The sequence below is a fragment of the Pavona decussata genome, unplaced genomic scaffold, assembly GCF_977016875.1.
Source record: "Pavona decussata unplaced genomic scaffold, jaPavDecu1.1 SCAFFOLD_51, whole genome shotgun sequence".
Lineage (NCBI taxonomy): Eukaryota > Metazoa > Cnidaria > Anthozoa > Scleractinia > Agariciidae > Pavona > Pavona decussata.
This window is the reverse complement of record NW_028145473.1, coordinates 1,565,815-1,587,500: the sequence shown is the minus strand read 5'-3', so window position 1 is coordinate 1,587,500 and position 21,686 is coordinate 1,565,815. Positions and strand designations below refer to the sequence as shown.

At 37.4% G+C, this 21,686-nt stretch overlaps 2 protein-coding genes across 4 annotated transcripts in view; one reads left to right on the top strand and one right to left on the bottom strand.

Moving 5' to 3' along the window:
- Window positions 1-21,686, bottom strand: part of LOC146481017 (uncharacterized) — a 59,410-nt gene that overhangs the window by 34,904 nt on the left and 2,820 nt on the right. The window contains exons 1-17 of one of the 3 annotated variants that reach the window (XM_085108713.1): window positions 20,821-20,953; window positions 17,871-18,004; window positions 16,678-16,843; window positions 15,177-15,349; window positions 14,032-14,197; window positions 11,744-11,919; window positions 10,126-10,365; window positions 9,219-9,348; window positions 8,400-8,471; window positions 7,832-7,903; window positions 7,168-7,239; window positions 6,691-6,762; window positions 4,453-4,527; window positions 3,756-3,827; window positions 2,538-2,609; window positions 1,384-1,455; window positions 854-925 (exon numbers count right to left, since the gene is read on the bottom strand). In XM_085108713.1, coding sequence (XP_084964839.1) covers window positions 854-925; window positions 1,384-1,455; window positions 2,538-2,609; window positions 3,756-3,827; window positions 4,453-4,527; window positions 6,691-6,762; window positions 7,168-7,239; window positions 7,832-7,903; window positions 8,400-8,471; window positions 9,219-9,348; window positions 10,126-10,365; window positions 11,744-11,919; window positions 14,032-14,197; window positions 15,177-15,349; window positions 16,678-16,843; window positions 17,871-17,937 — 1,769 coding nt within the window. In that variant the 5' untranslated portion in view covers window positions 17,938-18,004; window positions 20,821-20,953. Of the gene's footprint in view, window positions 1-853; window positions 926-1,383; window positions 1,456-2,537; window positions 2,610-3,755; window positions 3,828-4,452; window positions 4,528-6,690; window positions 6,763-7,167; window positions 7,240-7,831; window positions 7,904-8,399; window positions 8,472-9,218; window positions 9,349-10,125; window positions 10,366-11,743; window positions 11,920-14,031; window positions 14,198-15,176; window positions 15,350-16,677; window positions 16,844-17,870; window positions 18,005-20,820; window positions 20,954-21,686 lie in introns of those variants that run through there. The other 2 variants (XM_085108712.1, XM_085108714.1) reach the window with 2 other exon arrangements.
- LOC146481018 (uncharacterized) lies at window positions 12,104-13,559 on the top strand. Its single transcript, XM_085108572.1, has 2 exons — window positions 12,104-12,718; window positions 12,994-13,559. The coding sequence occupies exons 1-2, from the start codon at window positions 12,702-12,704 to the stop codon at window positions 13,457-13,459; spliced, it is 483 nt and encodes a 160-aa protein (XP_084964698.1). The 5' UTR covers window positions 12,104-12,701; the 3' UTR covers window positions 13,460-13,559.

Below are 21,686 nucleotides of genomic sequence, written 5' to 3'. Positions count from 1 at the left end.
TGCAAAAATCTGTCTATCGATTCTGCGCCTTGGTTTTACGTACAAAACTCATTATTTTTCCTTTGTTTGAAGTCGAACAAAGTTTGCAGTTACACCAGAGTATACATAAATTATTTGCCTCAAAATTCCATCTCTTCTAGTATATGCTGGTATATGAAATGGCTGGTTGCCAAACGTCCCAAGCTTATTGTTTTGCTTTTCTGAACTTCAGCTGAGGGTGATTGCCAAACAGAGAAATGGATTCTTGAGGGCAACATATTTTTGTTTTATGGCTTCTCTTTCGGTTCACCTTGTCACGTTGCCGATACAATCTATGGATTTTTGAAACAAATGCGGTACTCGTAAAAAGAACTTTCATTTGGCTGTTTTATTTATCGAGCTCCCGTACAAATATTGGTGACAAATCACCCGCCACCTCAAGTCTTCGTGCAGAACCTTCGTGATTTTGCGAGTTCATCGATGAGCTTGGTAACCTCTCGGTCGAGTCATGACCGTCGAATCAGGAGAAAATGTCATTTTCTCTTGGTCGAATCATGTTAAGAAATAAATAAAATCCGGGTTTATACACAGCAATGAAATCAACTGTAGCCTTATACCTGGTATGTAAGTTGCAAAAGAAAAAAAATAGTTATTTCTTTAGGTTCCGCAGGTTCCGCGGTTCCGCGGTCTGCAGTTCCGCAGATTAGTGCTACCCATTACAGTGTTGAATATGATAGCAAACACGCAGGAGTCTCTCAAAAGGAAAACAAACAACAACAAAAACAACAAGAACACCAATTTATTTGTATCAAATTAAAGAATTATGTTACAAAATTAGGATAAATAAAATATGAAATGTCTGTCTTTAACTTACAGTGTTGTTAACTTTGTAAGATCAGAAAAAACGCCAGGCTTAAGGTGTTGGATATTGTTTGATTTCATCCACCTGAGAAAAAAATGTTTACCTGTATTTTTAGATAAAGTCAGCGACACACCTGGCGATTTTATAGCTTATCGCGGCGAATTTTATCGCCAACGAGCAAGTGATTTTCGCCACCGATTGATGTGGACACACCAGACAATTTTTTTCGCCGATCGCGGCGATGTGGCAGTTTTGAAAACTCATCTGATAAAATCGCCCAACCTGATGGGTTGGCTTTACTGGCGATTCCTCCTTTAGCTAAGATGAATTATAGTATTGGTAACATGTTTTTCTCTGGCCCTCACGTCAATCTCTTTTGCTTTCTCCACGACTTTGACCATTAGTGGCTGCCCTTTATTTGGTCTCCTCCAGTAAGCAATTAACTGTAGTCTTGTTTAACCTAGACCCTTGCATTTAATTGCAATAGAAAATAGTGTGAATTGAAACAATGTAAACTTAACATGGCCCAAAACTTTACTTACAGGCCGTCCAGGTTGGTCAGATTAGAAATCAAGCCATCGGGAATGTAGGAAATAGCATTTGAGGACAAATCCCTGAAAACACAGCAACAGCCTTAAGAAAAAGAAGACGAGGACTCGAAACATAAAGGCTTAAACACTTGCTTGTAATGGATGTGGTGAAAGCGACAGTCGATATCTATCAAAAGTGTAACTCGAGGGCGGTGCCTCCTTTTGCTAATGCGCAATACGTTCTGCGCATCTCGAATGGTCCGACAAAGTTGGGTTTCTTAACCGCGGTGCTTGCTAGAACCGAGGTACTTTTGCTCGGTTTAGAACTACGCGGGGAATACAGGTCTTGGCAAGGGTTATTGAAATCCGAAAACGAGAAACCGTGGATTTTTCAGAGATAGTTAAGCTTTAATTTGGGAAAAAATTCATACAAAATTGTTTTGAATTTTAGCACTTTTTAGAATTATTAGAGCTTAATTACCTCTAAAAACTGCGTGGTTACCCCCAATTTTCTTTTTGGATTGCAATAGCCCTTGCTAAGTTCTGCTTTTCCCACATAGTCATAGACTGAGCAAAAATACTTATGTATTAGTAGGTACCGTCCTTAACACATCACAAAACACAATAAGTATACGTAGTCAAATGGTGACGAGTGAAATTAGGAAACAATTTCACGCGCGTTTTGTCACAATTCTAATAATTTCCTGAACTTTCTATGCAATATCATGGGTGACAAATTACGCTCACAATCGTGGTCGGTTCCGTCTTGTTTACACACGCAGGCGAAAAACCGCTCAAGTACTTTATCTTACTGCTCAGTACAAGCCGTCTCAGGGATTTTCTAAACGATATTTCATCACATCAGTTCTCAAAAACCCTCGCCCAGTTAATTGTGCTCATTCGCGTATTTAGGGTTTTCTGCAGCGTCTTTTAATGCCGTAACTTCTTTCATCCGTAAGATCTTTAAACCTGGACGCCATCTTGGCACTGAGACATAGGAAACGTTGCCATAGAAATTTTGTAATTTCACATGTGAAATTATAAATTAACGCTGAAATTTCGCGCCAAAATTAAGGAGTAATTTGTCACCCATGATATTAAGTAAATTAGCATTCATTCTGCGTTTCTCTGTCCTCGTGTTTTGGTAACATAATAAATTAACTTACAGAAATTCTAATGTCTTAAGAGTTGATAAAACACCGGCGGTAATGTTGAGCAAATTTTTCGATCGCAGTTCACTGAAAATCAAACAGAAAAATATACAATGAAAAATAAGAACAAGCAATTTTGAGAGACTGCATTTTTTTCATGATTGCCCCGACCCGTTTATCAGTTGATCAGTATTAGCAGCCTCTCTGCCGGGGAGGAGGTTTGTAAAAGTGATTGCGAACTTTTGCTTTGCATTTCCCCAAGGAGTGTTGCTAATATTGGAGGATATCAAACACTCAAAAGAATTGAATTTCCAAACACCTTTGCCTGTGACTCGTTTTTTAGAAATTTCCACTGCTCTGTTTTATCCCAGTGTGATTCATTATCTAGGCCCCCCTTTTCTCCATTCAGCACCTTTTTTCCCCGCCTGCCAATAGAGAGCACCAGACTAAATGTCTTTGAGAGGCTAAAATATGTAAAGAATCTGGAATTATTAATTTTGAAATGTCTATGAATGATTCCTAAGCCAACACTACTGTTGAAGTTTACTATTCTGCCAACGTTGATATGTTGTTGATGAAATGGTACGGTATTTTACATCAAAAAGAACGATTGATTGAACTAGTTAAGTCAGCATGTATCTCATTTTGTTAAGCGTGTTCCTGTTGAACTACTATGCATGCTCAATTACAGAAATATGTCTTTCGTTCTACAACTAATTAAACTAGTGGGAGTCGAAAATGGTTTTGAATTACGGCATTCAGTCTTTTATCATTTAGCCGTTCTTATAAGTGAAAGGCGACTTCCCGCTTTTCGCCTGAAGTTTTGTTCCCTGTCATGAACACTAGGACGAAGAAGCATGCAGAAGCAAACTAGTAGCTCGGACGTAATAAAAGGTTGAAGTTGGTTGCACTCCTGCCCTCTTGGAAGCTTTTGTCGGTTAAGTATCTGCTGCTTCGAAACTGAATATGGCGGATGTTCTCGAATGATTCCGCAATTTTTAGAAAGAATGCATCTAGACCCTTGGCATAAATCGCACTCTTTTCGTAGTAATAAGGTCTTCAAAATTATTCAGCCCTCGCTTATGTCTGCACAACGGTCTCATGTCATTACACGGCACAGCTGCAATTAACTGAATGGCGGTTGATATATTTATGTACGTACTGCTAGCAAATCAACAAACGAAAGGCCGTTAGTGTGAATGTCCTGCCAAAGTCGGTGATAAGATAACTTACAGGCTTCGTAAATTGATGAGTGCTGAAAATGTGTCACTGTTGAGGTCGTAAATATTGTTTAATTCCAGGTTCCTGAGAAATAAAAATCAGGAGGCATTACTTGGTCTCGCAATTAGCCCTGGTTTTGATAACTTGTTGTAGTAGTTGAAACATAACCCAGCAGATATGTTCTCCCCCTGGATCGAAAGAAGACGGTTGACACGTTCTTGACAACATTGGAAAGGGAATGTTTTCCTAATTACCGAATAATGGGAGGAACTTGGGGTAGCTTCAACCCTGAGATTCTTTATTGACAACCTTCATTAATAACAAAAAACCCATTCATCATGATCAGTTAGCAATTGAAACATACATCCCTTAAGTTTTTTCAATAGTCAGTTTAACCGTATCTCTATATGGCAATTGAGTCATTTCTAACAGAGCACTAGTCATAATATAAAGTTCATGGAATCGCGCCCACTGAAACTCTTCAATCCAAGAAAATGGATACACAGAATCGAATTATTTGCGCGCTTTTTAAGGCTATCACTCCATTCTCGTTTGGATCATAGCATGTCAGGACTTTTGGTAAATGTTATTTTTTTCCCGTTAATGAAAATTGATTACCATGTATTCTGCGGGTATCTGCTACCACGAGGACACATGGTTCCGCAGTGGCAAAGAAATTTCTGTCACAAATGATAATAAGTTAACTTACAGCCTTCTTAATTTTGAAAGAGGGAAAAACAAGTCGAAAGTAAGGTTTTTAATATCATGGCTTGATTTCAAAGACCTAAAAAATGAAAGCAAGAGAGTGCGTGAGAGAGAATTCATATCATATCATATCATATCTTATTATATAAAATTTAGTGGTATACCGAGTGGTAGCAAATCGATAAAAACGCTATCCCGCCAGTAGCGATATCATATTTATCCACACATGTGTGATATCATTTTTGACCAATCAGCTCGCAGTATTTTCGCGCGCTGTCAAGCACTTGTGGTTTTCCGCCGTTTGGCTGTCGTCTGGTCTTTTGGGAGTTTTTGAGTTGGTCTTTTCGCGAGTCGAAGTTAAGTTTATTTTAAAATGGAGACAAGCTCAAGCAGATTTGTCGAGATCACAGATAAGAAACTGATCGAATTCGTAGAAGAACAAAAAAATCCGAATACAAAGAGGAAAACTGCGTACGACGTCGAGTTGTGTGAGGCCATTGAAAGCAGCGATGAAAGCTAGGACGGTATGTTCAGATTTACTTGTCACTGTAAGCCAAATTTCTAACCATATTTAATATGCCATTAGTTTATACCAGGGACCTACCTGTTTATCCGTTTTCTATTTATATAGATTTTATTTGTGACCTTTTCGCTTTGTCTTACTTTGTATTGACATAACTCGGCCTGGTTTACGATTGATACAAATAAACAACTGACTGTAAGCTTATGTACTCAATTTCAAACCTTAGGTTTTGAAATAAAGAACAAAGCATATTTTGCTGCATTGTGAGGATTTTATGTAATAAAAAGAAAATTACATGGTCGCTTGGAGATACGAAATTTCTCTTCTCATGTTGAAAACTATTTCACTCGTCCGCTGCGCTCACTCGTGAAATATTTTTCAACACTCGAAGAGAAATTTCGTATCTCCGCGCGGCCAAGTAATATCCTCTATATATCATATCATATCATATCATATCATATCATATCATATCATATCATATCATATCATATCATATCATATCATATCATATCATATCATATCATATCATATCATATCATATCATATCATATCATATCATATCATACCATATCATATCATATCACATCATATCTCATATCATTTATCATGATTAGACAACGCACTTTATCACTATATCACAGAATTGGTAATTAATAATCCTCGCTGAGAAGTAAGGAGCTCTAACTAGCGATAGAGAGACGTTTTTTTTCAACACCACAACAACACCACAGGAATTGATTATTATCACTCTTGCTTAACCAAGGTGTCCTTATTTTCCTCTTTTTTTTTTTGAAATGATTAATCAATTGCTTTGCTCAAGCTTTAGTGCCAACCTACTTTCTATATTTAAACATTACTTAGTTTTACTCAGCTCGATTAGCTTTTCAGTTATTCTGAGTAACGATACTTCTTTTGTATTAATTTATTTATGTCGTAAATTAAGTTTAGCCTTGTTACCTTTTTTTATTTGGTAATAAAGCTTGTTGCTGTTGTTACTATGCCTGGTTAAACCCAACTGGGCGCCCACAAGGGCCGGTAAACTTGCTCTAACTGAAGTTTACGACGAGAATTGGTTGTTAAAATATTAGAACTCTGTTTAATGCAAGTTAACTCCCTCAGCTTAAAAGCGAACTTAAGAGGGGACACACAAAGAACAGCGAGAGGTGGTGACTGAAGAATTTAACTGGACAGAGCCAAAACATTAGGAAGAACTCGTGTGAGATGTCATACACCGGTGAACATCCCATGCTCCCACGGGAGTGATTAGGAGTAATGATGGGATGTATTTATTTAGTATAGTTGACCAGTGTCTTCTTGAAAATTCAACAAGTTCTGGCTTAAAGAGTGAAGCACGAAGGAGTGTTATAAAACCAACAAACAAAAACAAAAACGGATTCACGCAAACAAATCATCAACATCAACATCTTTGCTTTAGGAACCAAATGATAAGTTACCTACAATATTGACAACTCTAAAAACAGAGCTAAACGGAGCTCCCTACTGAAATGTAACACCAAAAAGTTCTACAGTATCGCTATATGGTACCTAACTCATTTTTGGCACAGGAACATAAACAAGTGTTGTTTACATATACATTTATTCCAGAAAACATTACTATTAAATAAGCTAAATTACGTTTCCTACGTTCCTCCTTTCTGAGTGACGGTGAAATAAATTGAATACCCTGCCACACATACGTTAACTCATACGTTAACTTACAGTTCGTTCAATTTCGTAAGAGGTGCAAATAAGTTGGCCATAAGATTTTGGATATTGTTTGATCGCAAAGACCTGAACAAAAAAAGAACAATAGTGAATGAATAAATGAATGAATGAATGAATGGTTCACTTACTAAATAAATAATCTCTATATAAGTAATACCTGCGGGCTTTTCAGACTTAATTAAAAAAAACAACAACAATCCAACATTATCGTTAAACAATACAAAATACGTAACTGTAAAAAATCATGATATAAATGCATACAATATAAACAATATCTGGCTTAATAAAAGTATAAGTCAAAGAGAAAAGTAGGTAGATAATTCTTATATGTCTCGATCATAACTACATCATAATTTTATAGGATTTTTGCAATCTTTCAGATTTCTAAAATCTCCCGACGATGAATTTTAGTGCAGCCACGATTTTAAAGCCAACAGAGCTCCCTTCAAGTTATTTTTTTTTTTCACTTACAGTATTTCCAAGTTGGTCAGGTTTGCAAACACACCACGAGGAAGATACAAACTGGCTTTTGAATACAAAACCCTGTTAAATGTAGTAACCATTCTTAAATACTTATAATATATTGTTTTTACCTCGTGGGTAGAAGGTAAAGCGTGGGGAGTGGGGAGGTTACGTTGAAAGGTGAGTCAACCACTTTAAAAGGAAGTCAGAGTTGCAGGATAAGTATGGCATGCGCTGCAAAAATATGCGCATTCGATATTTCGGTATAACAGTCGTTGTCTTTTATCTAAGGGATGTTCTTTTACAGATGTTTTAGTTGTTTATGCTTCACAGTGTATTTTTTTTTTATTACTCTAAAAGGACACTCTAGCTTATTTACGTTCGTCAGCTGTTGTCTTTAGCCTTACGCACCTCCAAGAAATTTGCTGTGCAACCAAAAAAAAAAATAGATGAATGATTAATGTCAGCATTTTATAAGGTGGGAACTGACTCGAAATCACTTAAAAAACTCCACTAATAGTAAGACAACGTTAAATGTACCGTAAATTCAGCAAATTTACAGCAATACCAGGCGTAGCATTCTAGTACGAGAAGGGTTTTTATTCAAAAATTACTGTCTAGGGTTAACTTGTTCCTGATTGTTACGCTAAAGAAATCTTTTCTGTCAACTTACAGTTCATACAGATTGGTCAGACCGGTGAACACATCTTCGGATAGGTGCAAAATACCACTTACGGACAAATGCCTGCCAAACATAGTAATAACCTGCTACTGAGATAATTCTTTCTTAAATAGACATCCAATATTGTTGATGACTCAAAAGAGGGGGGGGGGGGGGGGGGGAGGGGAACAGTCTTTGCTCTGAGGAAGGGGTGAACCGTCTTAAAAGTTAGTGTCTAGTAATATGTTTCACGAGATGTGTGAAGAGTCTTTGCTTTACTTTTACCTGCAATAGTGTGTGGCAAATTAAAAAAAAATAAAGTGTGGTCCAGAACAACAGCAGTAAACCCATGTCAAGATTTTGTCGATTAGGTGAGTTCAGGGAAAAAGTAGGGTACATATGTTCGTGAGCACTTAAACCTCGAGCCTTCGCCAGTCGATGATCAACAGGTTGGGTTCTACGAGTTTTTCAGGCTTTTCCGTTTTGAAAATTAATTTGGATTTATAACTACAGGTGTCACCCATTTATTCTCTGCTTCATTGAAATTATGGCATTAGTTTCAGTCGGCAAGTTTACTTACAGTATATATAACGATGGGAATGCGGAAAATACGCCGGCAGTAAGGTTTTGAAAACTGTTAGATTGCAGGTCGCTGAAACACAGCAACAACAGAAAAGAAATACTCAACTAATGAACGAAACACTAATTAATTAAATAATTAATTAATTAATTGAAAAGGAAGTTTTCCTCCAACACTAGAGAGTCGATGTATTGGAATAAACTTCCACGGTTGGTTACCGTCGAAGCACAGATGTCCCACCCAACACACTTTTAGTACTTTATCTAATAAATTAATATCTATCCTACTGTTTAGATTCCGTTTTCCTTTCCTTCAAAATGATAGATTTTTAACTTCAGATTTTTTGGCTTTGATATATAATCAAAGTTTGTTAAATTCATTAGCGAATGTGGTTAGTTGGGGGTGTTTAACACGCTATAAGCAAGAGTTAACTTTCTGCCATATATTGAGATATCTCTTTAGGACCAAATGTTCAAAATTTTTCTCATTGAGTCTGTCGGTCAAACAAATTCTTTGCAGCTGCAAGTTGTTCATCATATGAGAAATGCACTCCAAGGGCGTAGATGTGTTTTTAAGAACGACCGTTCCTGTAGACTTACCCGTTTTGACTTTCTCCTGACCAAACTTTCTGCTCCTTGATCTTTGAGGATGTATTTATTGTGAAACTAAGCACTATTGGGCTCAAGTTAAGCCTCACGCGGCCCCACCGTTTAGTGTGAGATTAATGCTTTCAAAATAGCAGAACATTAAACTTACTGGGCTATTCGTGACGAAAATGGAAATTACATTAATGCAAAATTGCGTAGAAAACCATCTTACATAGTTAAATATGTAATTCGTGGAGCGCATTTGAGAACCTCTTGAAACGAATTTTCATCCCTGCACGAAAGAACGTTCCCTATCCTACGAAAGCCGTCTGACCATTTATAAGAACATTGAGGTGAGCAATCTGAAAATAAAGCAATAATATGTAGTATCTATTGTTAGCCTTTTTTTAGGGCTACGATGATCTTTAAGCCACTAGATCATACTCCTGAGCCTGCGTCAGTTTGATCGATACGTTGAATGACTTTTGTCGCAAGTTTCTGTCAGTCTTCTGGGTATAGCAAACACTGAGAAAATTTAAGTGGTGTGATCAGGCTGTGAGGAATTACATGGCTATAATTGGATTGGTGAACTTTTCAATATAAATTAACTGTCAATGCAACTGTGGCCCATTCGCTCAATCTTCGGTGTTAATAGGTGTAACAATGTTTGTGTGTTTGTTTTCATCCCATCTATTTGTGGTTGCAATGGCCTACTTAAATTTCACAAGAACGCAGTGTAAGATAAGATACGATAAGATAAGATAAGATAAGATAAGACAAGACAAGACAAGACAAGACAAGAAACCACAAGACAAGATCAGATGAGATGAGATGAGATGAGATGAGATGAGATGAGATGAGATGAGGTGAGGCGAGATGAGATGAGATGAGATAAGATAAGATAAGATAAGATAAGATAAGATAATATAAGATAAGATTAATATGCTTAAAAAACTGGCAACTTTCAAAGCACGTTAAAATGAAAAAACCCAGCTTCTTTTGTGACATAATTCTGGTGGCAACCTTAGTCGCTGCAATGTGGCTTGTAAGAAAAGTTCCAGAACCAGTTAAGAAATTCGCGTATCGATCACTTGTCAAATTACGGCTATTACCAAAGATGAATCGTAGCAATGTCTTACCGGTAAAAAATACCGAGATCTCTTTCACGTCCATTCCATACTTGTTGATGGCAACGCACGTGTAGTTTCCTTCTCCATCTATTTTCAATAGTTCCGGTCTTGTTGTATTAAACAGCACTGTAGAGTTCCTTATCAATGCTGTGTATATGGGAGGCGTTCCAGTTACTAACCATGTCAGTTTGAAGCCACGTAACAGGCGCACACTGAGAGATGGATCTGGCAAAATTATCTTCGGAGGTGCTGAGGGAAAAAATGAGATACAAGGGAGCAGTAATTTTTGCGTTCAAGTTAATGAAATAATAATAATAATTATAATAATAATAATAATTATAATAATAATAATAACAATAATAATAATAATAATAATAATAATAATAATAATAATAAATTCTTTATTAAAATATTCCACACAAATTGCTATTTGCTAGGTTAAAAGTATATAAGAAAGAGCTATTAAAAGCCTATTTACAATTCATTTCGATTAAAACAAGATAATATTTTCAAGCAATAATGTTTTCGTAAAGAAAAAGAAAAAAACAAATGTCATGAAGTTTTAAAAAATGAAATTCGGCATTTTAAAATCAGTTTCACTTGAGAAAAAGAAAAGAAAAAAAAATAAACAAAATACACATCTCTCAAATGGCCCCTTCTGCAGTTTCAATAATAATAATAATAATAATAATAATAATAATAATAATAATAATAATAATAATAATAATAATAGGTAATAGACTAACTCTAGCCTATGATAAGTAGACTAACAGTAAAAGAAATCACTCAATCATTAATTCAGGGCTAGTTGATGCTCGAAAAAAGGAAATAAATCTAATTAACCTGTTAGCTTAATGCGACTCTAGAATTTAAGGAGAATTCTTCTAGACAGCAACTCTTGTATATTATAATAAATTAAATCAAATTGCCTTTCAGACGAAGGTGGTATGGCTATATACATTTACGAAGCTGAATTATAATCAAGTAAACTTTCCCTGACAAAAGGTCGATAATTAACTAGGTAATTTTTCCCGGAGATTGTCTTGTCACTCGATCACGTCTAGCAAGGACCAACATACGACTCTCAATTTTGTTACGCAGCTCTTAAAACAGTTGAAACACAGGCTCTTGTGCGGATTCGAAAAGATAACTGAATTAGACGCACTCAGTCAGTACGTCTCTGATCATTTGGCAGGATCGAATCGAAAATTAAAATGATCGCAACAAACACCTTGCAATAGTGAAGCTTAAGGAGACTGTCTTTCTGAGTTAACGCACAAAGTCAAAGTGAATACGTTTTTAATACCATTTTTAAGAAGACAGACTACTTTCAGCTTTCTATATCCAGAAAAATTGAATCAAAGCCGTCTTTTATTGTAGCCCCCGTTTTAAATTGGACATTTTCTGCCAGGTGTCATTGGTGCGTCTTACTAACTTGCTCAACGGGCGACGTCACATTCGATTGCACGCCGAAGACGGCTTGCTACGAGGCTAGGAAATAATTCAATTGCGACATGTTTCAACATTTTCGTGTGGAGCATAAAATGCCTTACTCATTGTTGGAAGAAACTTCTCAGGGCGACTTGAATCTACTTTGATGTTCTAGGTTCTCTTTTATTGCACGTACCGACGGGAACAGCTGAAAATAACAACCGAAATCTTCCGATCTTTTTCCCAAACGGTTCTGAGTTGAAATGCAAAAATACGTAGTGTCCGGAAACAAGAACAGTCTTCCCACTAAGGTCATCACAGTACAAAGTGCCATCATGCCAGTTCTCACTTGAGATAAACAAATAATCATACCTAAAAAGATGCAAATAAAAAAAGAATAGAACTTAACAATAACAATATGCAACTAAAAGTATCACATAACAACAAAACTATAACATCTGTGGGGTGGGGGGGGGGGGGAGGCGAAGTTTTCTTGGTAGCTTTCATAGGAGTTTGTCTGTGAGGGAACCGTTTGATGCAGTAGGAAAATCTTTACTAAATTTGATGTTACATGTCAATCGAATCTTAAGAGGCAGTTTTTTTTTACACATTGGACCATGTTAACGTTCTTGGGGTAAATTCAGTGCTCTTATTAATTATTAGTTATTAATTAGTAATGCATAATTTTCCCCCATTAATTATTATCCTTCTTTTTGTTAATTTCGTGGACCTTGTGAACATTTCGGGAAATCAAAGATGGCCGACGTTTTTGAATCGTAATGAAATTCAACTGTCATCTTACGTCAACACGCGGTGGACCTCAAGAGAAACACCCAGAAGACAAAAAAGATCCCGGTCTAGCTGTCTAGCTAGGTCTACAACAGTATCACTCTGATTCGCCATTTCACCCGAAATACTTGCGGGAGTATTTGTTTCCATTAGCCGATGGTGCTAGAAAAAAGTCACAGGAAATCAAACTATTTCCTTGAAGGTATCTTATGAAAGAGTCAATGTGCCGCCCATGTAGCACTAGTTAAGAGTGACAGACTACCTGATTGTTATCGGTCACGTGTCAAGGTACGTGGAAGTAGCTGCCAAGGAGACTACAAAGTCAAGGAAAGTCAAAAGAGCACTCTCGTCTGTATTTGCTAGCCATGGAACTCCGGAAGAGGTGAGATCAGATAATTGTTCAGAGTGCGACACCGCACACTTCTCACGCTTCAGCAAGGAGTGGGGATTCAAGCACACAACAATTCGTCCGGATTTTGCCATTAAAATTGGGAAGACGAAAGTGGATTAAGAAGCGTTAAGAAAATCCTCACAAAGTAAAAAGATCCGAGATTCACACACATTCATTTTGCATTCATACACATCTCTAAAGTCAATTCTTTAGTAGCAAAAGTGTCATATCTTAAGCCTCATTTCTGATCGCTCTAAATTCAACAGACTCAACAGTGATCCCACAGAGCAAGCTTCAGCGATTCCTACGCAAAGTAAAAAAGGAGCGGCGAAATCGATGATGAGCTTTACGATTCGTACGAGTGGACAGAATCATTGTCGAGTGGAAAAATGCATGATCTCATTGGGGAGACTTAGCAAAGCAAGGGATCTAGCAATATGTCTTGGAGTCATACGAGTGGCCAAAATCATTGAAGAATTCCACGATTTTGCAAAAAGATTTAGGCAACCTATAGGAACTGTGCTGGTTACTCGAGTCAACTGTACAAACTGTGACAAACCCTTGGTTTTAGACAAAACGAGTCACCCAGTATTCATTTATCACACATATCAAGAGACACACATTGGGGAGCCACCTTACCAAATGTGTCTGGTCCATGAACATTGGACAATTCAAAAAACAAAAATGCTTTATGCTACTACACTCCAACAGCCATTCCTTCTACCTAATTAGCGTGTGTGCAAACTTTTTATGGGTAAAGAGCCATCCCTCTCTCCATCTTTTCATCTTCTAATAACCGTTGATTTAATTAAAGAGGGTCCAGAAACGAGGGGAAATTCTAAGAGGTAATCGCCAGTAACCGGCATCTCCCTGGTGAGAAAGCAAGTCTTTGTAAAAGCCGTCAAAGCCACTCATTCAAAAAAATTTAAATGGCCATTTAAACAACCGTTAACAAAGCTTTATGCTGAAGATCGAATTTTAAACGGGTTTTCTTCATATGAACTTAGAAGATTTTTGATACGATATTAGTGTGACGACCGCGTAAGTAAAATTAAAAATGTTGTTTTCATTGTTGCAAACAGGTAGTCTGAGTCAATTAATCAGGAATTCTATCCCTTAGTCAGAGCAAATCCAGCCCAGCGGAGCAACTTGCTCTGACGAAAGGCTAACGATCGAAACGCCAGCACTCGAATATCTTTACGGTGGCCAATTACCCTAACAACAGTCTGTCGATAAAATTAAACATTCCTTTTCACTTCCTACCGACGCTTTAGAAAAGAACCTCCTTATCAATGAGTACTTACAGAAAGCATAGAAATGGAAAACTACCATCCACACGAAACTCTTGAAAATAAATTTTCATTTTCGTGCCTCGTGGAATGGGAACCGAGTAAATACATGCCATATTGCTTAGGTAATCGTCTGGATATCCTGGACTTTGAAGAGTATTATTCACCACTGATCCACAAGCTATTAAAATAAATGTATAATACATAAAATAAATACACATGCTTAAATTGAAAGCACTTCTTTTTTTTGAAGTTAACCATTAAATTAATCAGGCTTCAAATCCTAAAAAATCAACTAATTATAATCTGAGGAGACTATTCAGTAATGTTAAATCATCACTTGGTTAAAGCCTAGGTCGCTGACTTGAGGTCGATTGACCAGATAAAAGGGGAAAAGTTTCTCAAAGAAATCAAATGGCATTTTATAAGCTGAGCTATTAAGGAGGTATAACTTAAAGATACATGATTTACAAACTTTAAAAGTCTTCTGCAGAAAATCTGTCATGTTCAAGAATAGGAAAAGGTCGACAAATGATGTTGGTAGATGTATTTTTTGGCTATCTCTGTCAGTGACACAGGCATACTCAGAAAAAGAAAATCCGAGTTCTCCAGACACGAGTCAATATTTCAATTCAATATTTCTGTAACCCAAGCCTTTTCATACAAATTTGATGCGCTTTGGCATTTTAAAGACCAGTAATCTTTTAACACATGGTATATTTACAGCAAATTTGTTAAGTTCGTACTCAATAATAATAATATAATAATAAATCAAAACATACTAGGATTTTTCCTTTTGAAAGTACGATTCTTTTTGAACATTTTTTCAAATATACTCTCCTTATATCAAACGTGCGCTTGTGTAACAATTGGTTATTTAATTAACGCATGGCGTATTCACAACAATCTTGTTGTCTATAGGTTCTAACCACAAACGAACCCCACTCGTAAAAAAATCAAAACATGCTAGGGCATATTTTTCTTCCGAAAGATTCATTTTAAACATTTTCTTAGTATACGCTCTTTTACTATCTATAATCTTCTATTATACTTGCGCTCGTGTAATAATTGTTTAATACACATTTCTCCCGGAAAATTTCAAGTAATTAAACATTAGTTACTGACTATTATGTACGAAGCTATACTTTAATTGCACTTACCCAATGGAAGAGCTTCAACATAGAGGAAAAATCCTTTCCTTTGGAACTTAGAGTCCGTGTGGAATATTAGAACTACGTAGTTCCCGGTTACATCAACTTGGTTTCCTCTGTCCTCGCCACAGTACACCCCAAAAGTCTCGTTTTTCCCATTCATAATCTTCAAATAGTCTTTTCTGAAATGACAGTGAGTGCTTCTCAGTTTAAGTTTAGAGTTCAACGTGAGATTAGGCTAGTAGGTGTAGGCTAGTTGGCTAGGCTAGTCGGTGGTAGAGTTTAATATTATACTTTGTCGCGGTATTGGTCGGCTGCAAATCCCATAGCTTTTATTATTATTATTATTATTATTATTATTATTATCATTTTAATTTTTTATGTTATGTTTTCATGTTCACGTTCCCACCGGGGACACATATTTAGGACTTGGAATTATACAGATGCATTCTGCAACTTATAGCAGATCAAACGAAATTTGAAATTACTTATTTTAATTAAAGGTAGGATCTAAACTCGTTTCTCCCTGGCACAAGTGGTGACTTGAACATTTTGAACGTAGAGAGACACTTCTACTATCAGTTCAACATAGAAACTGGCGGCTCTGTACGAGAAAAAAATGCCGTTATAGATAGGGCTGGGTTAGCTCATTTTCATTTGTTTCACTTCTTACATAAAAGGTACAGTGAAATTTCAAAATGTTGGTTATAACTGGCGTGAACGTCACACTAAACACCCATAGAGGTACTATTTATCTTCCAAGTTTCCTTGCCATCCTTAGCTTTAACAGTCTGGGAAGTATGGTTCTCCCCTTCCCCCCTGGCCCCTCAAGATGGGACCAAAAACCATTATAGATAGAGTTGAGTTAGTTCATCTTCACTTTTCCTTAAACTCAAAATTACTCTTAATCAAGAACCTACAGTAGCCATTCTGACTTTCGAACATAGCCAGTGGAACTGGGAACTGGAGCACATTAGTCTTAAGACTGCAAACGCGCCCCGGTTTTCTCAATCCGGGAGTTCAAAGTCTGATATTTTACGACACGCGGAATGTAGTCGGTGGTCAAAATTTACCAAGAATTACTCGACGATCCCTCAAAATTGCCTCTAAAGATCACGTAGTGATTTTCTAATATTCTCGTATCAGTTACATAATTTAACCATATCTAGACCAGGTTTTTTTTTGTCTTCCACCCCCACCCTCTATTACTTCGCGAGTGTAAAAACTATGACGGTGAAACTTGGTGGGCAGATATTAGGTTCAAAGATGTTTCCTTCGAGGTCCGCAACGCGAATTTATAAGGTCATATGACGTCATAATTAGGTCATACTTGGATCCGCCACCTTAGATTTCTGGGTTTTCCCAAAACTTCAGGAAAAGAGCCGAAATTGAACGAAAAGTAATCAAAACCAATCAAGGAACACTAATGTGATAATAATGGACAAGATATTCATTCATGAAATTGGTTGTCTAGAAACTAAGCCATACTTTCTCGTATTGCTTTACTTACGTGCACGGATAATCACGATGTCCTTCCAGGTAGAAATCGTAAAAGTAAATTGCCATAACCGTGCCGTGTGGAATAGGAACCGTATAGTTGCAGTCCACGTTGTTTAAGTAATTATTTGGGTATCCAGGACTTTTTAGTTCCCCATCTTCCACTGCACCACAATCTACTAAAGCAATGGACAAAAAAAGAAGAGAGGAAACAATTGGTTACACAAAATATTCAAGCGATGTACTGCATGCCACCCTGATTCTCGGACGCATGTAACTGTTAATGATTTAAAACTTCAGTTCCTTTTCCTTTGTTACTATATTTAAAGGGCAAGGAAAGCTTATATTATGAATTACTTTCCAACCCATTTTCGATGGCACTACTGCGTCCGACGTTGCACTTTTTAAGGTAATTGATAGACATGAGAGAACATCGTTGTTACATACACATCTACGAATCGTCAGAGTATTCTGCTTGCATTTAAGTACCCAATGTCATTTTGTGATCTGGTTTTGTACAATTCTCGAGAGGACATCGAGAGGAAGTCTTTACAAAAAGATTAAGGTTTTAACTGAACGACAGTTATCGCCAGAAGAGTTTAATGTCTTTTATCTTACCTGAAAAGGATCTTGTTACATGTTTGGGTGCTACAAAGACCTTGAACAAATATTGGTTTTAAAACAATACTTTTAAAAATAGCTCATTACTTTCTACAGATCTAACCTAAGCCTTCTGTTTTGGAAAGGACCTTTTAGACCTTTTGTAATCACGTATCAAGCGGCAAATGGCCGCAAGATGCAAAGTTCATCCTGGCAAAACTGAGGAAAAAACACAAGTTCTTACAAGCTAACTTTTAGGATAAATATTTGTTAGAATGTTTCTTAGAAGAGTTCCTTTTTCCATGATTACGAGACATATTGTTAAAGCTGCTAATGTGCCCCCTTCCGATCTTCCTGAATGGAGATGATGCTTTCGAGATTTGGGCCCTTCAATTCAATTTTCTAGAATTAGGGGAAACTAAAGAAATAAGATGGCCAGGGACTATGTATAGAGTAAATTTTTTGCTGCTCTTGAAATTTCAAGTTGGATAATGTGATCAATGCAATATTCCTCTTGACTTTACGAGACATACAGCATTGCTGGCTGTACTTTAAGCGCTTAACCTACCTACTGATCCATAGCTTTAGCGTCATTTCCTTGCTTACCTTCTTTGGCGAGGACATATTTTTCTGCATTCCACAGAAACACAAATAGGAAGAATACTATTTTCATGATGCACGAGAATTGTTTCTCGATGATTACACGCGGAGTTCACCTTCAGTGAGACATCATTTGCTTCCTAAGAAGAATAACAGAAAGCAAGTATCAATGTTATTGTTGTTCTGTTCATTGTCAGTATAACCGCCTTCCGAGTCTATAATGATAAAAGCCTTACTCCCCTTCTACATTCAACTATGTTTCTCTTGGTCTTTGTTTGGGCCTTCAGATTCCTGTGGATCTTCGTTATTGGTTTCAACACAAATATTCAACCTTTGAAGTGAGTCGGCTTATAGACATGATGCTGTCATAAAGAAAACAATCGAATTCCTGTTTAATAGTTCATTTTTTTATAAATCATGTCAAATGTTAGTCATTAATCAGGGATTCATAAGTGGAGATGACTCCACAGGGTTATCAGTGATAATATGTCGCACGCCATGTTACGCGTCGACAGGCGGATTTTTTATTGTTTTCTTTTTCTTTTTATTGTTTTTCGTTGCGAAATTTTCACAACGCACAGAATAGGAAAATCTTTTCGGAGCAAAAAAAATAGGGCCAGATCCTTTAAAAATTTGTGGTGTTTTTTGCCAGTTCGTAAAAACTCATCTTGTAAATTTTATCAAAACTGAGCCCCAATTAAAGGGACACAGTCACCTGGTGCACATGCGCATTAGATACCATTTCTTAGCTGATATCACACTTCATCCGCAAGTCTCGCGCTGAGAAGCGCATCCTTTGAAAAATCTAAACAAACCTTGTGGAGTCGAAGTGTTTGCCAGTCAAAATTATTATAGTGATTATAGACCTAATGTCATATTAGAACACTCATTTTCTTGCTACCATGAAAAATTTACTGATGGACTTGTCCAGGGAAAGCCAAACGTCAACGAATACCTCTGAAGTCGAAGAATCATTTAATTGTTTATTTCGGTATCCGGTCGTGTGAAAAATTATCTTAGCTAGCTGTTTCTACGTTTCACAGTGTTTGCATAAGAGGCAAATTGAGTTCAAATATTAGCGAATCGCCCGAACTGCAGTGTAGCGAAACGACTTTGCAGCGAAACTACCGGTAAGCTTTATTTCTGCTTTCAATCATATATTTTGCGTTTATTGTAATTTCGTTTCTACAACTTCTCCGTTATCTAAATTTAGGAACTAAACCCATGTCATTACAAGGTGAGAACGCTTGCTCGACCCGTAGAAAACAAGGTTCTAATAGAGGTTTTCCTTGTCGAGGAGATAATCGATTGTGTACCGAAGCTTGTCTTCGTCTGAGCTCCAAACCAAGCAGCTTCGAATAGTTTACGAAGATTCCCTCCGGACGAAGCTTTCGCCAGGTTGAGAAAATGCGATTTCCCAAATATATATAATAGAGATTTGTTCTCTAGTGTTTTTGATTGATTTCTCTCTTTATATTGGTCAACGCAGGCGATTTCTTCCGCCCGGCGCCTTCACGTTTCCTACCTCTTCTTTTCATGTTCCGTTGGAGACGCGATCCATACTGTTTTTAACCAAATATGATAAAATAATACCATAGGATGAGCAACAGCATACCCAGAAACAGGTTTCGAGTAAAAGATTGAAAATCCAATAAAACACTGGGAAGATTGAAGCGGATTTCTAGATGTATTTAACCCGTACTTTTGATTTCGGGTTGAGGTGGACGTTTTTCAAAACTGACAAAACTAGTGTCCAGGTCAGCGCGGTCACAAAGGTGACTGTGTCCCTTTAAAGCAAATTATTTTAAACCTCTGTGCCAGTTTAGGCAATTTTACCAAAGAAACGCTTGAACACTTTTCTATTTCTACTCTAAGGCTGTAATTTAATTCTAGTCGGCCTGTTACACAGGGGGGCAAGGTATCTTCTGCAAGGTATCTTCTGCTCCAAGAAAAATAAATGTAAACAGGTACCACACGTTTGCTACGCAAATCAAAAGCGAACCGCGCGAGTGTTGAACGTTGATTGAATCACAGCTAAGGGACGAGATCAAGAAGAATGTCAAAGTTTCCTTTCAAACAAGTCATAATATTAAGACTATCACAATACCAACATTGTAACTTTTTCAACCGGACTGACCGGAGTGGTTTTGGATTTGAATATTATAAGTGTGTAAATGGTACTGCTGACGAGGAAAGATTTTCCCGTCTCGCGAGACAGCCATTCAGTTCTTGTTTCAACACCTCCTCGATTGGTTCAGAAATTCCACGTTTGGCCACCAAGTCTGGCAAGCCTCTCTGAAACAAGGTAAACATCCATTTTAATTACAGTGGAACCCCGCCTTACGACCAGTTTGTTAATACGACCACCTCGTTATTACGACCGCTTTTTGTGCTCTGAACTTATTGAAAGTCCAGTTATTTTCTTACTTATGCAACCTCGTTAATCCGACCACCTCCTTAATACGACAATGTTTTCGAATTCACGACCCGAAAGGTTGTCGTATTGACGGGGGTTCCACTGTGCGTATAATTAACTGACAAGTATTTTTTTTCTTTTTTCTTCTTTTTTTATATTTTTTTTGTATAGTTTGATCGTCTTTGATAAAATGAGTGAAACACACACCGACAAACTTTTTCAATCCGAACTTTGTGGCTTGTTTTGTTTTACGGTGTCGCATTTTTTACGATATTCTGAATTTCTTGGGGCGAACTTCTCGTTCTCGATATTTTATGCGCAACAAGGAAATTTTGTTTCGCATCGCCACAAAATATTCTCAGTTCAAGAAATTTGTTGTTATTTTTCCATTATCATTCGGGTCAAACTGCTTCTGGTTCTGCTTCTGGTTTAAAGGTGTTTGAAGACCTTGAAGATGTTGCTGACCAGTTAGAAGATCTTGGAATGGGTTTGACATAGGCGAACCAGCAAAAGAAGGAAATAAAATTGGCGGAGCGTTACCTGAAAAGCGACTTCAAGGTGCGCCAAATAAGTTTTTAAAACTTGTTTTAAACGACTGATAAAACGAATTTAAAGGTCCATGTTTCGGAGTCGTCGCCCATCACAGACCACTGCAGACAGTATGCACCTAGCGATGCTAAGGGCGCCGCCGACAGCGAAGGAAACTGTGATCACATGCACGATTGAGTGTGCAATCGTTGTAACCGCTTGGAGCACACCATTCACAAAATAGAAGAAGCGCTTAACCTTTTAACAACGTCAGAAGAAGAGCTTAATGAGTTAACGTTTTCCACAGAACAAGCTAAGCACAGCCTCGTGACATTGAAGAATCATCTCCTTCGCTCCGTTAACCAGGACGACGGCAGAGTAAATGCAGACGACAACTTAAGTGAAGGGTCTGTTATGTTGGAGCAGGATTGGGCGATGAAGTATTTACCGCGGAAATGCAGAGAAAGTCAACGCGTTTGGTTTGGTAAGTGTGGCATTCCGTGGCACATCACAATGGCAACAAGAAGGTCGTCAGCTGGTCAGCTTGTACCTCTGACGTTTGTTCACATTTTTCGCTCCTGCAGCCAGGACAGTAGCACAGTTCTTGCCATAATTGGAGATGCCCTGGGAAACGGATAATTTCTATTCATTTAGTTTGTGTGGTATGGCCGAATTATCCAGCAGCTTACGAGGTAGGTGTGGCTTTAACGTTCAGAAAAAGAAATGAAAATTAATGATCATGCGTTCACGTTCGCTATAAAACCTTTAGTGTGGTCATTTCACGCTGTTGTTTGCAGAGGACGACAAAGAAATGTACTAAAGTGCATAACGCACGTGCAGAGCCAGTGTTCTGCTAATTAAAACTATTGTTTTCTGAC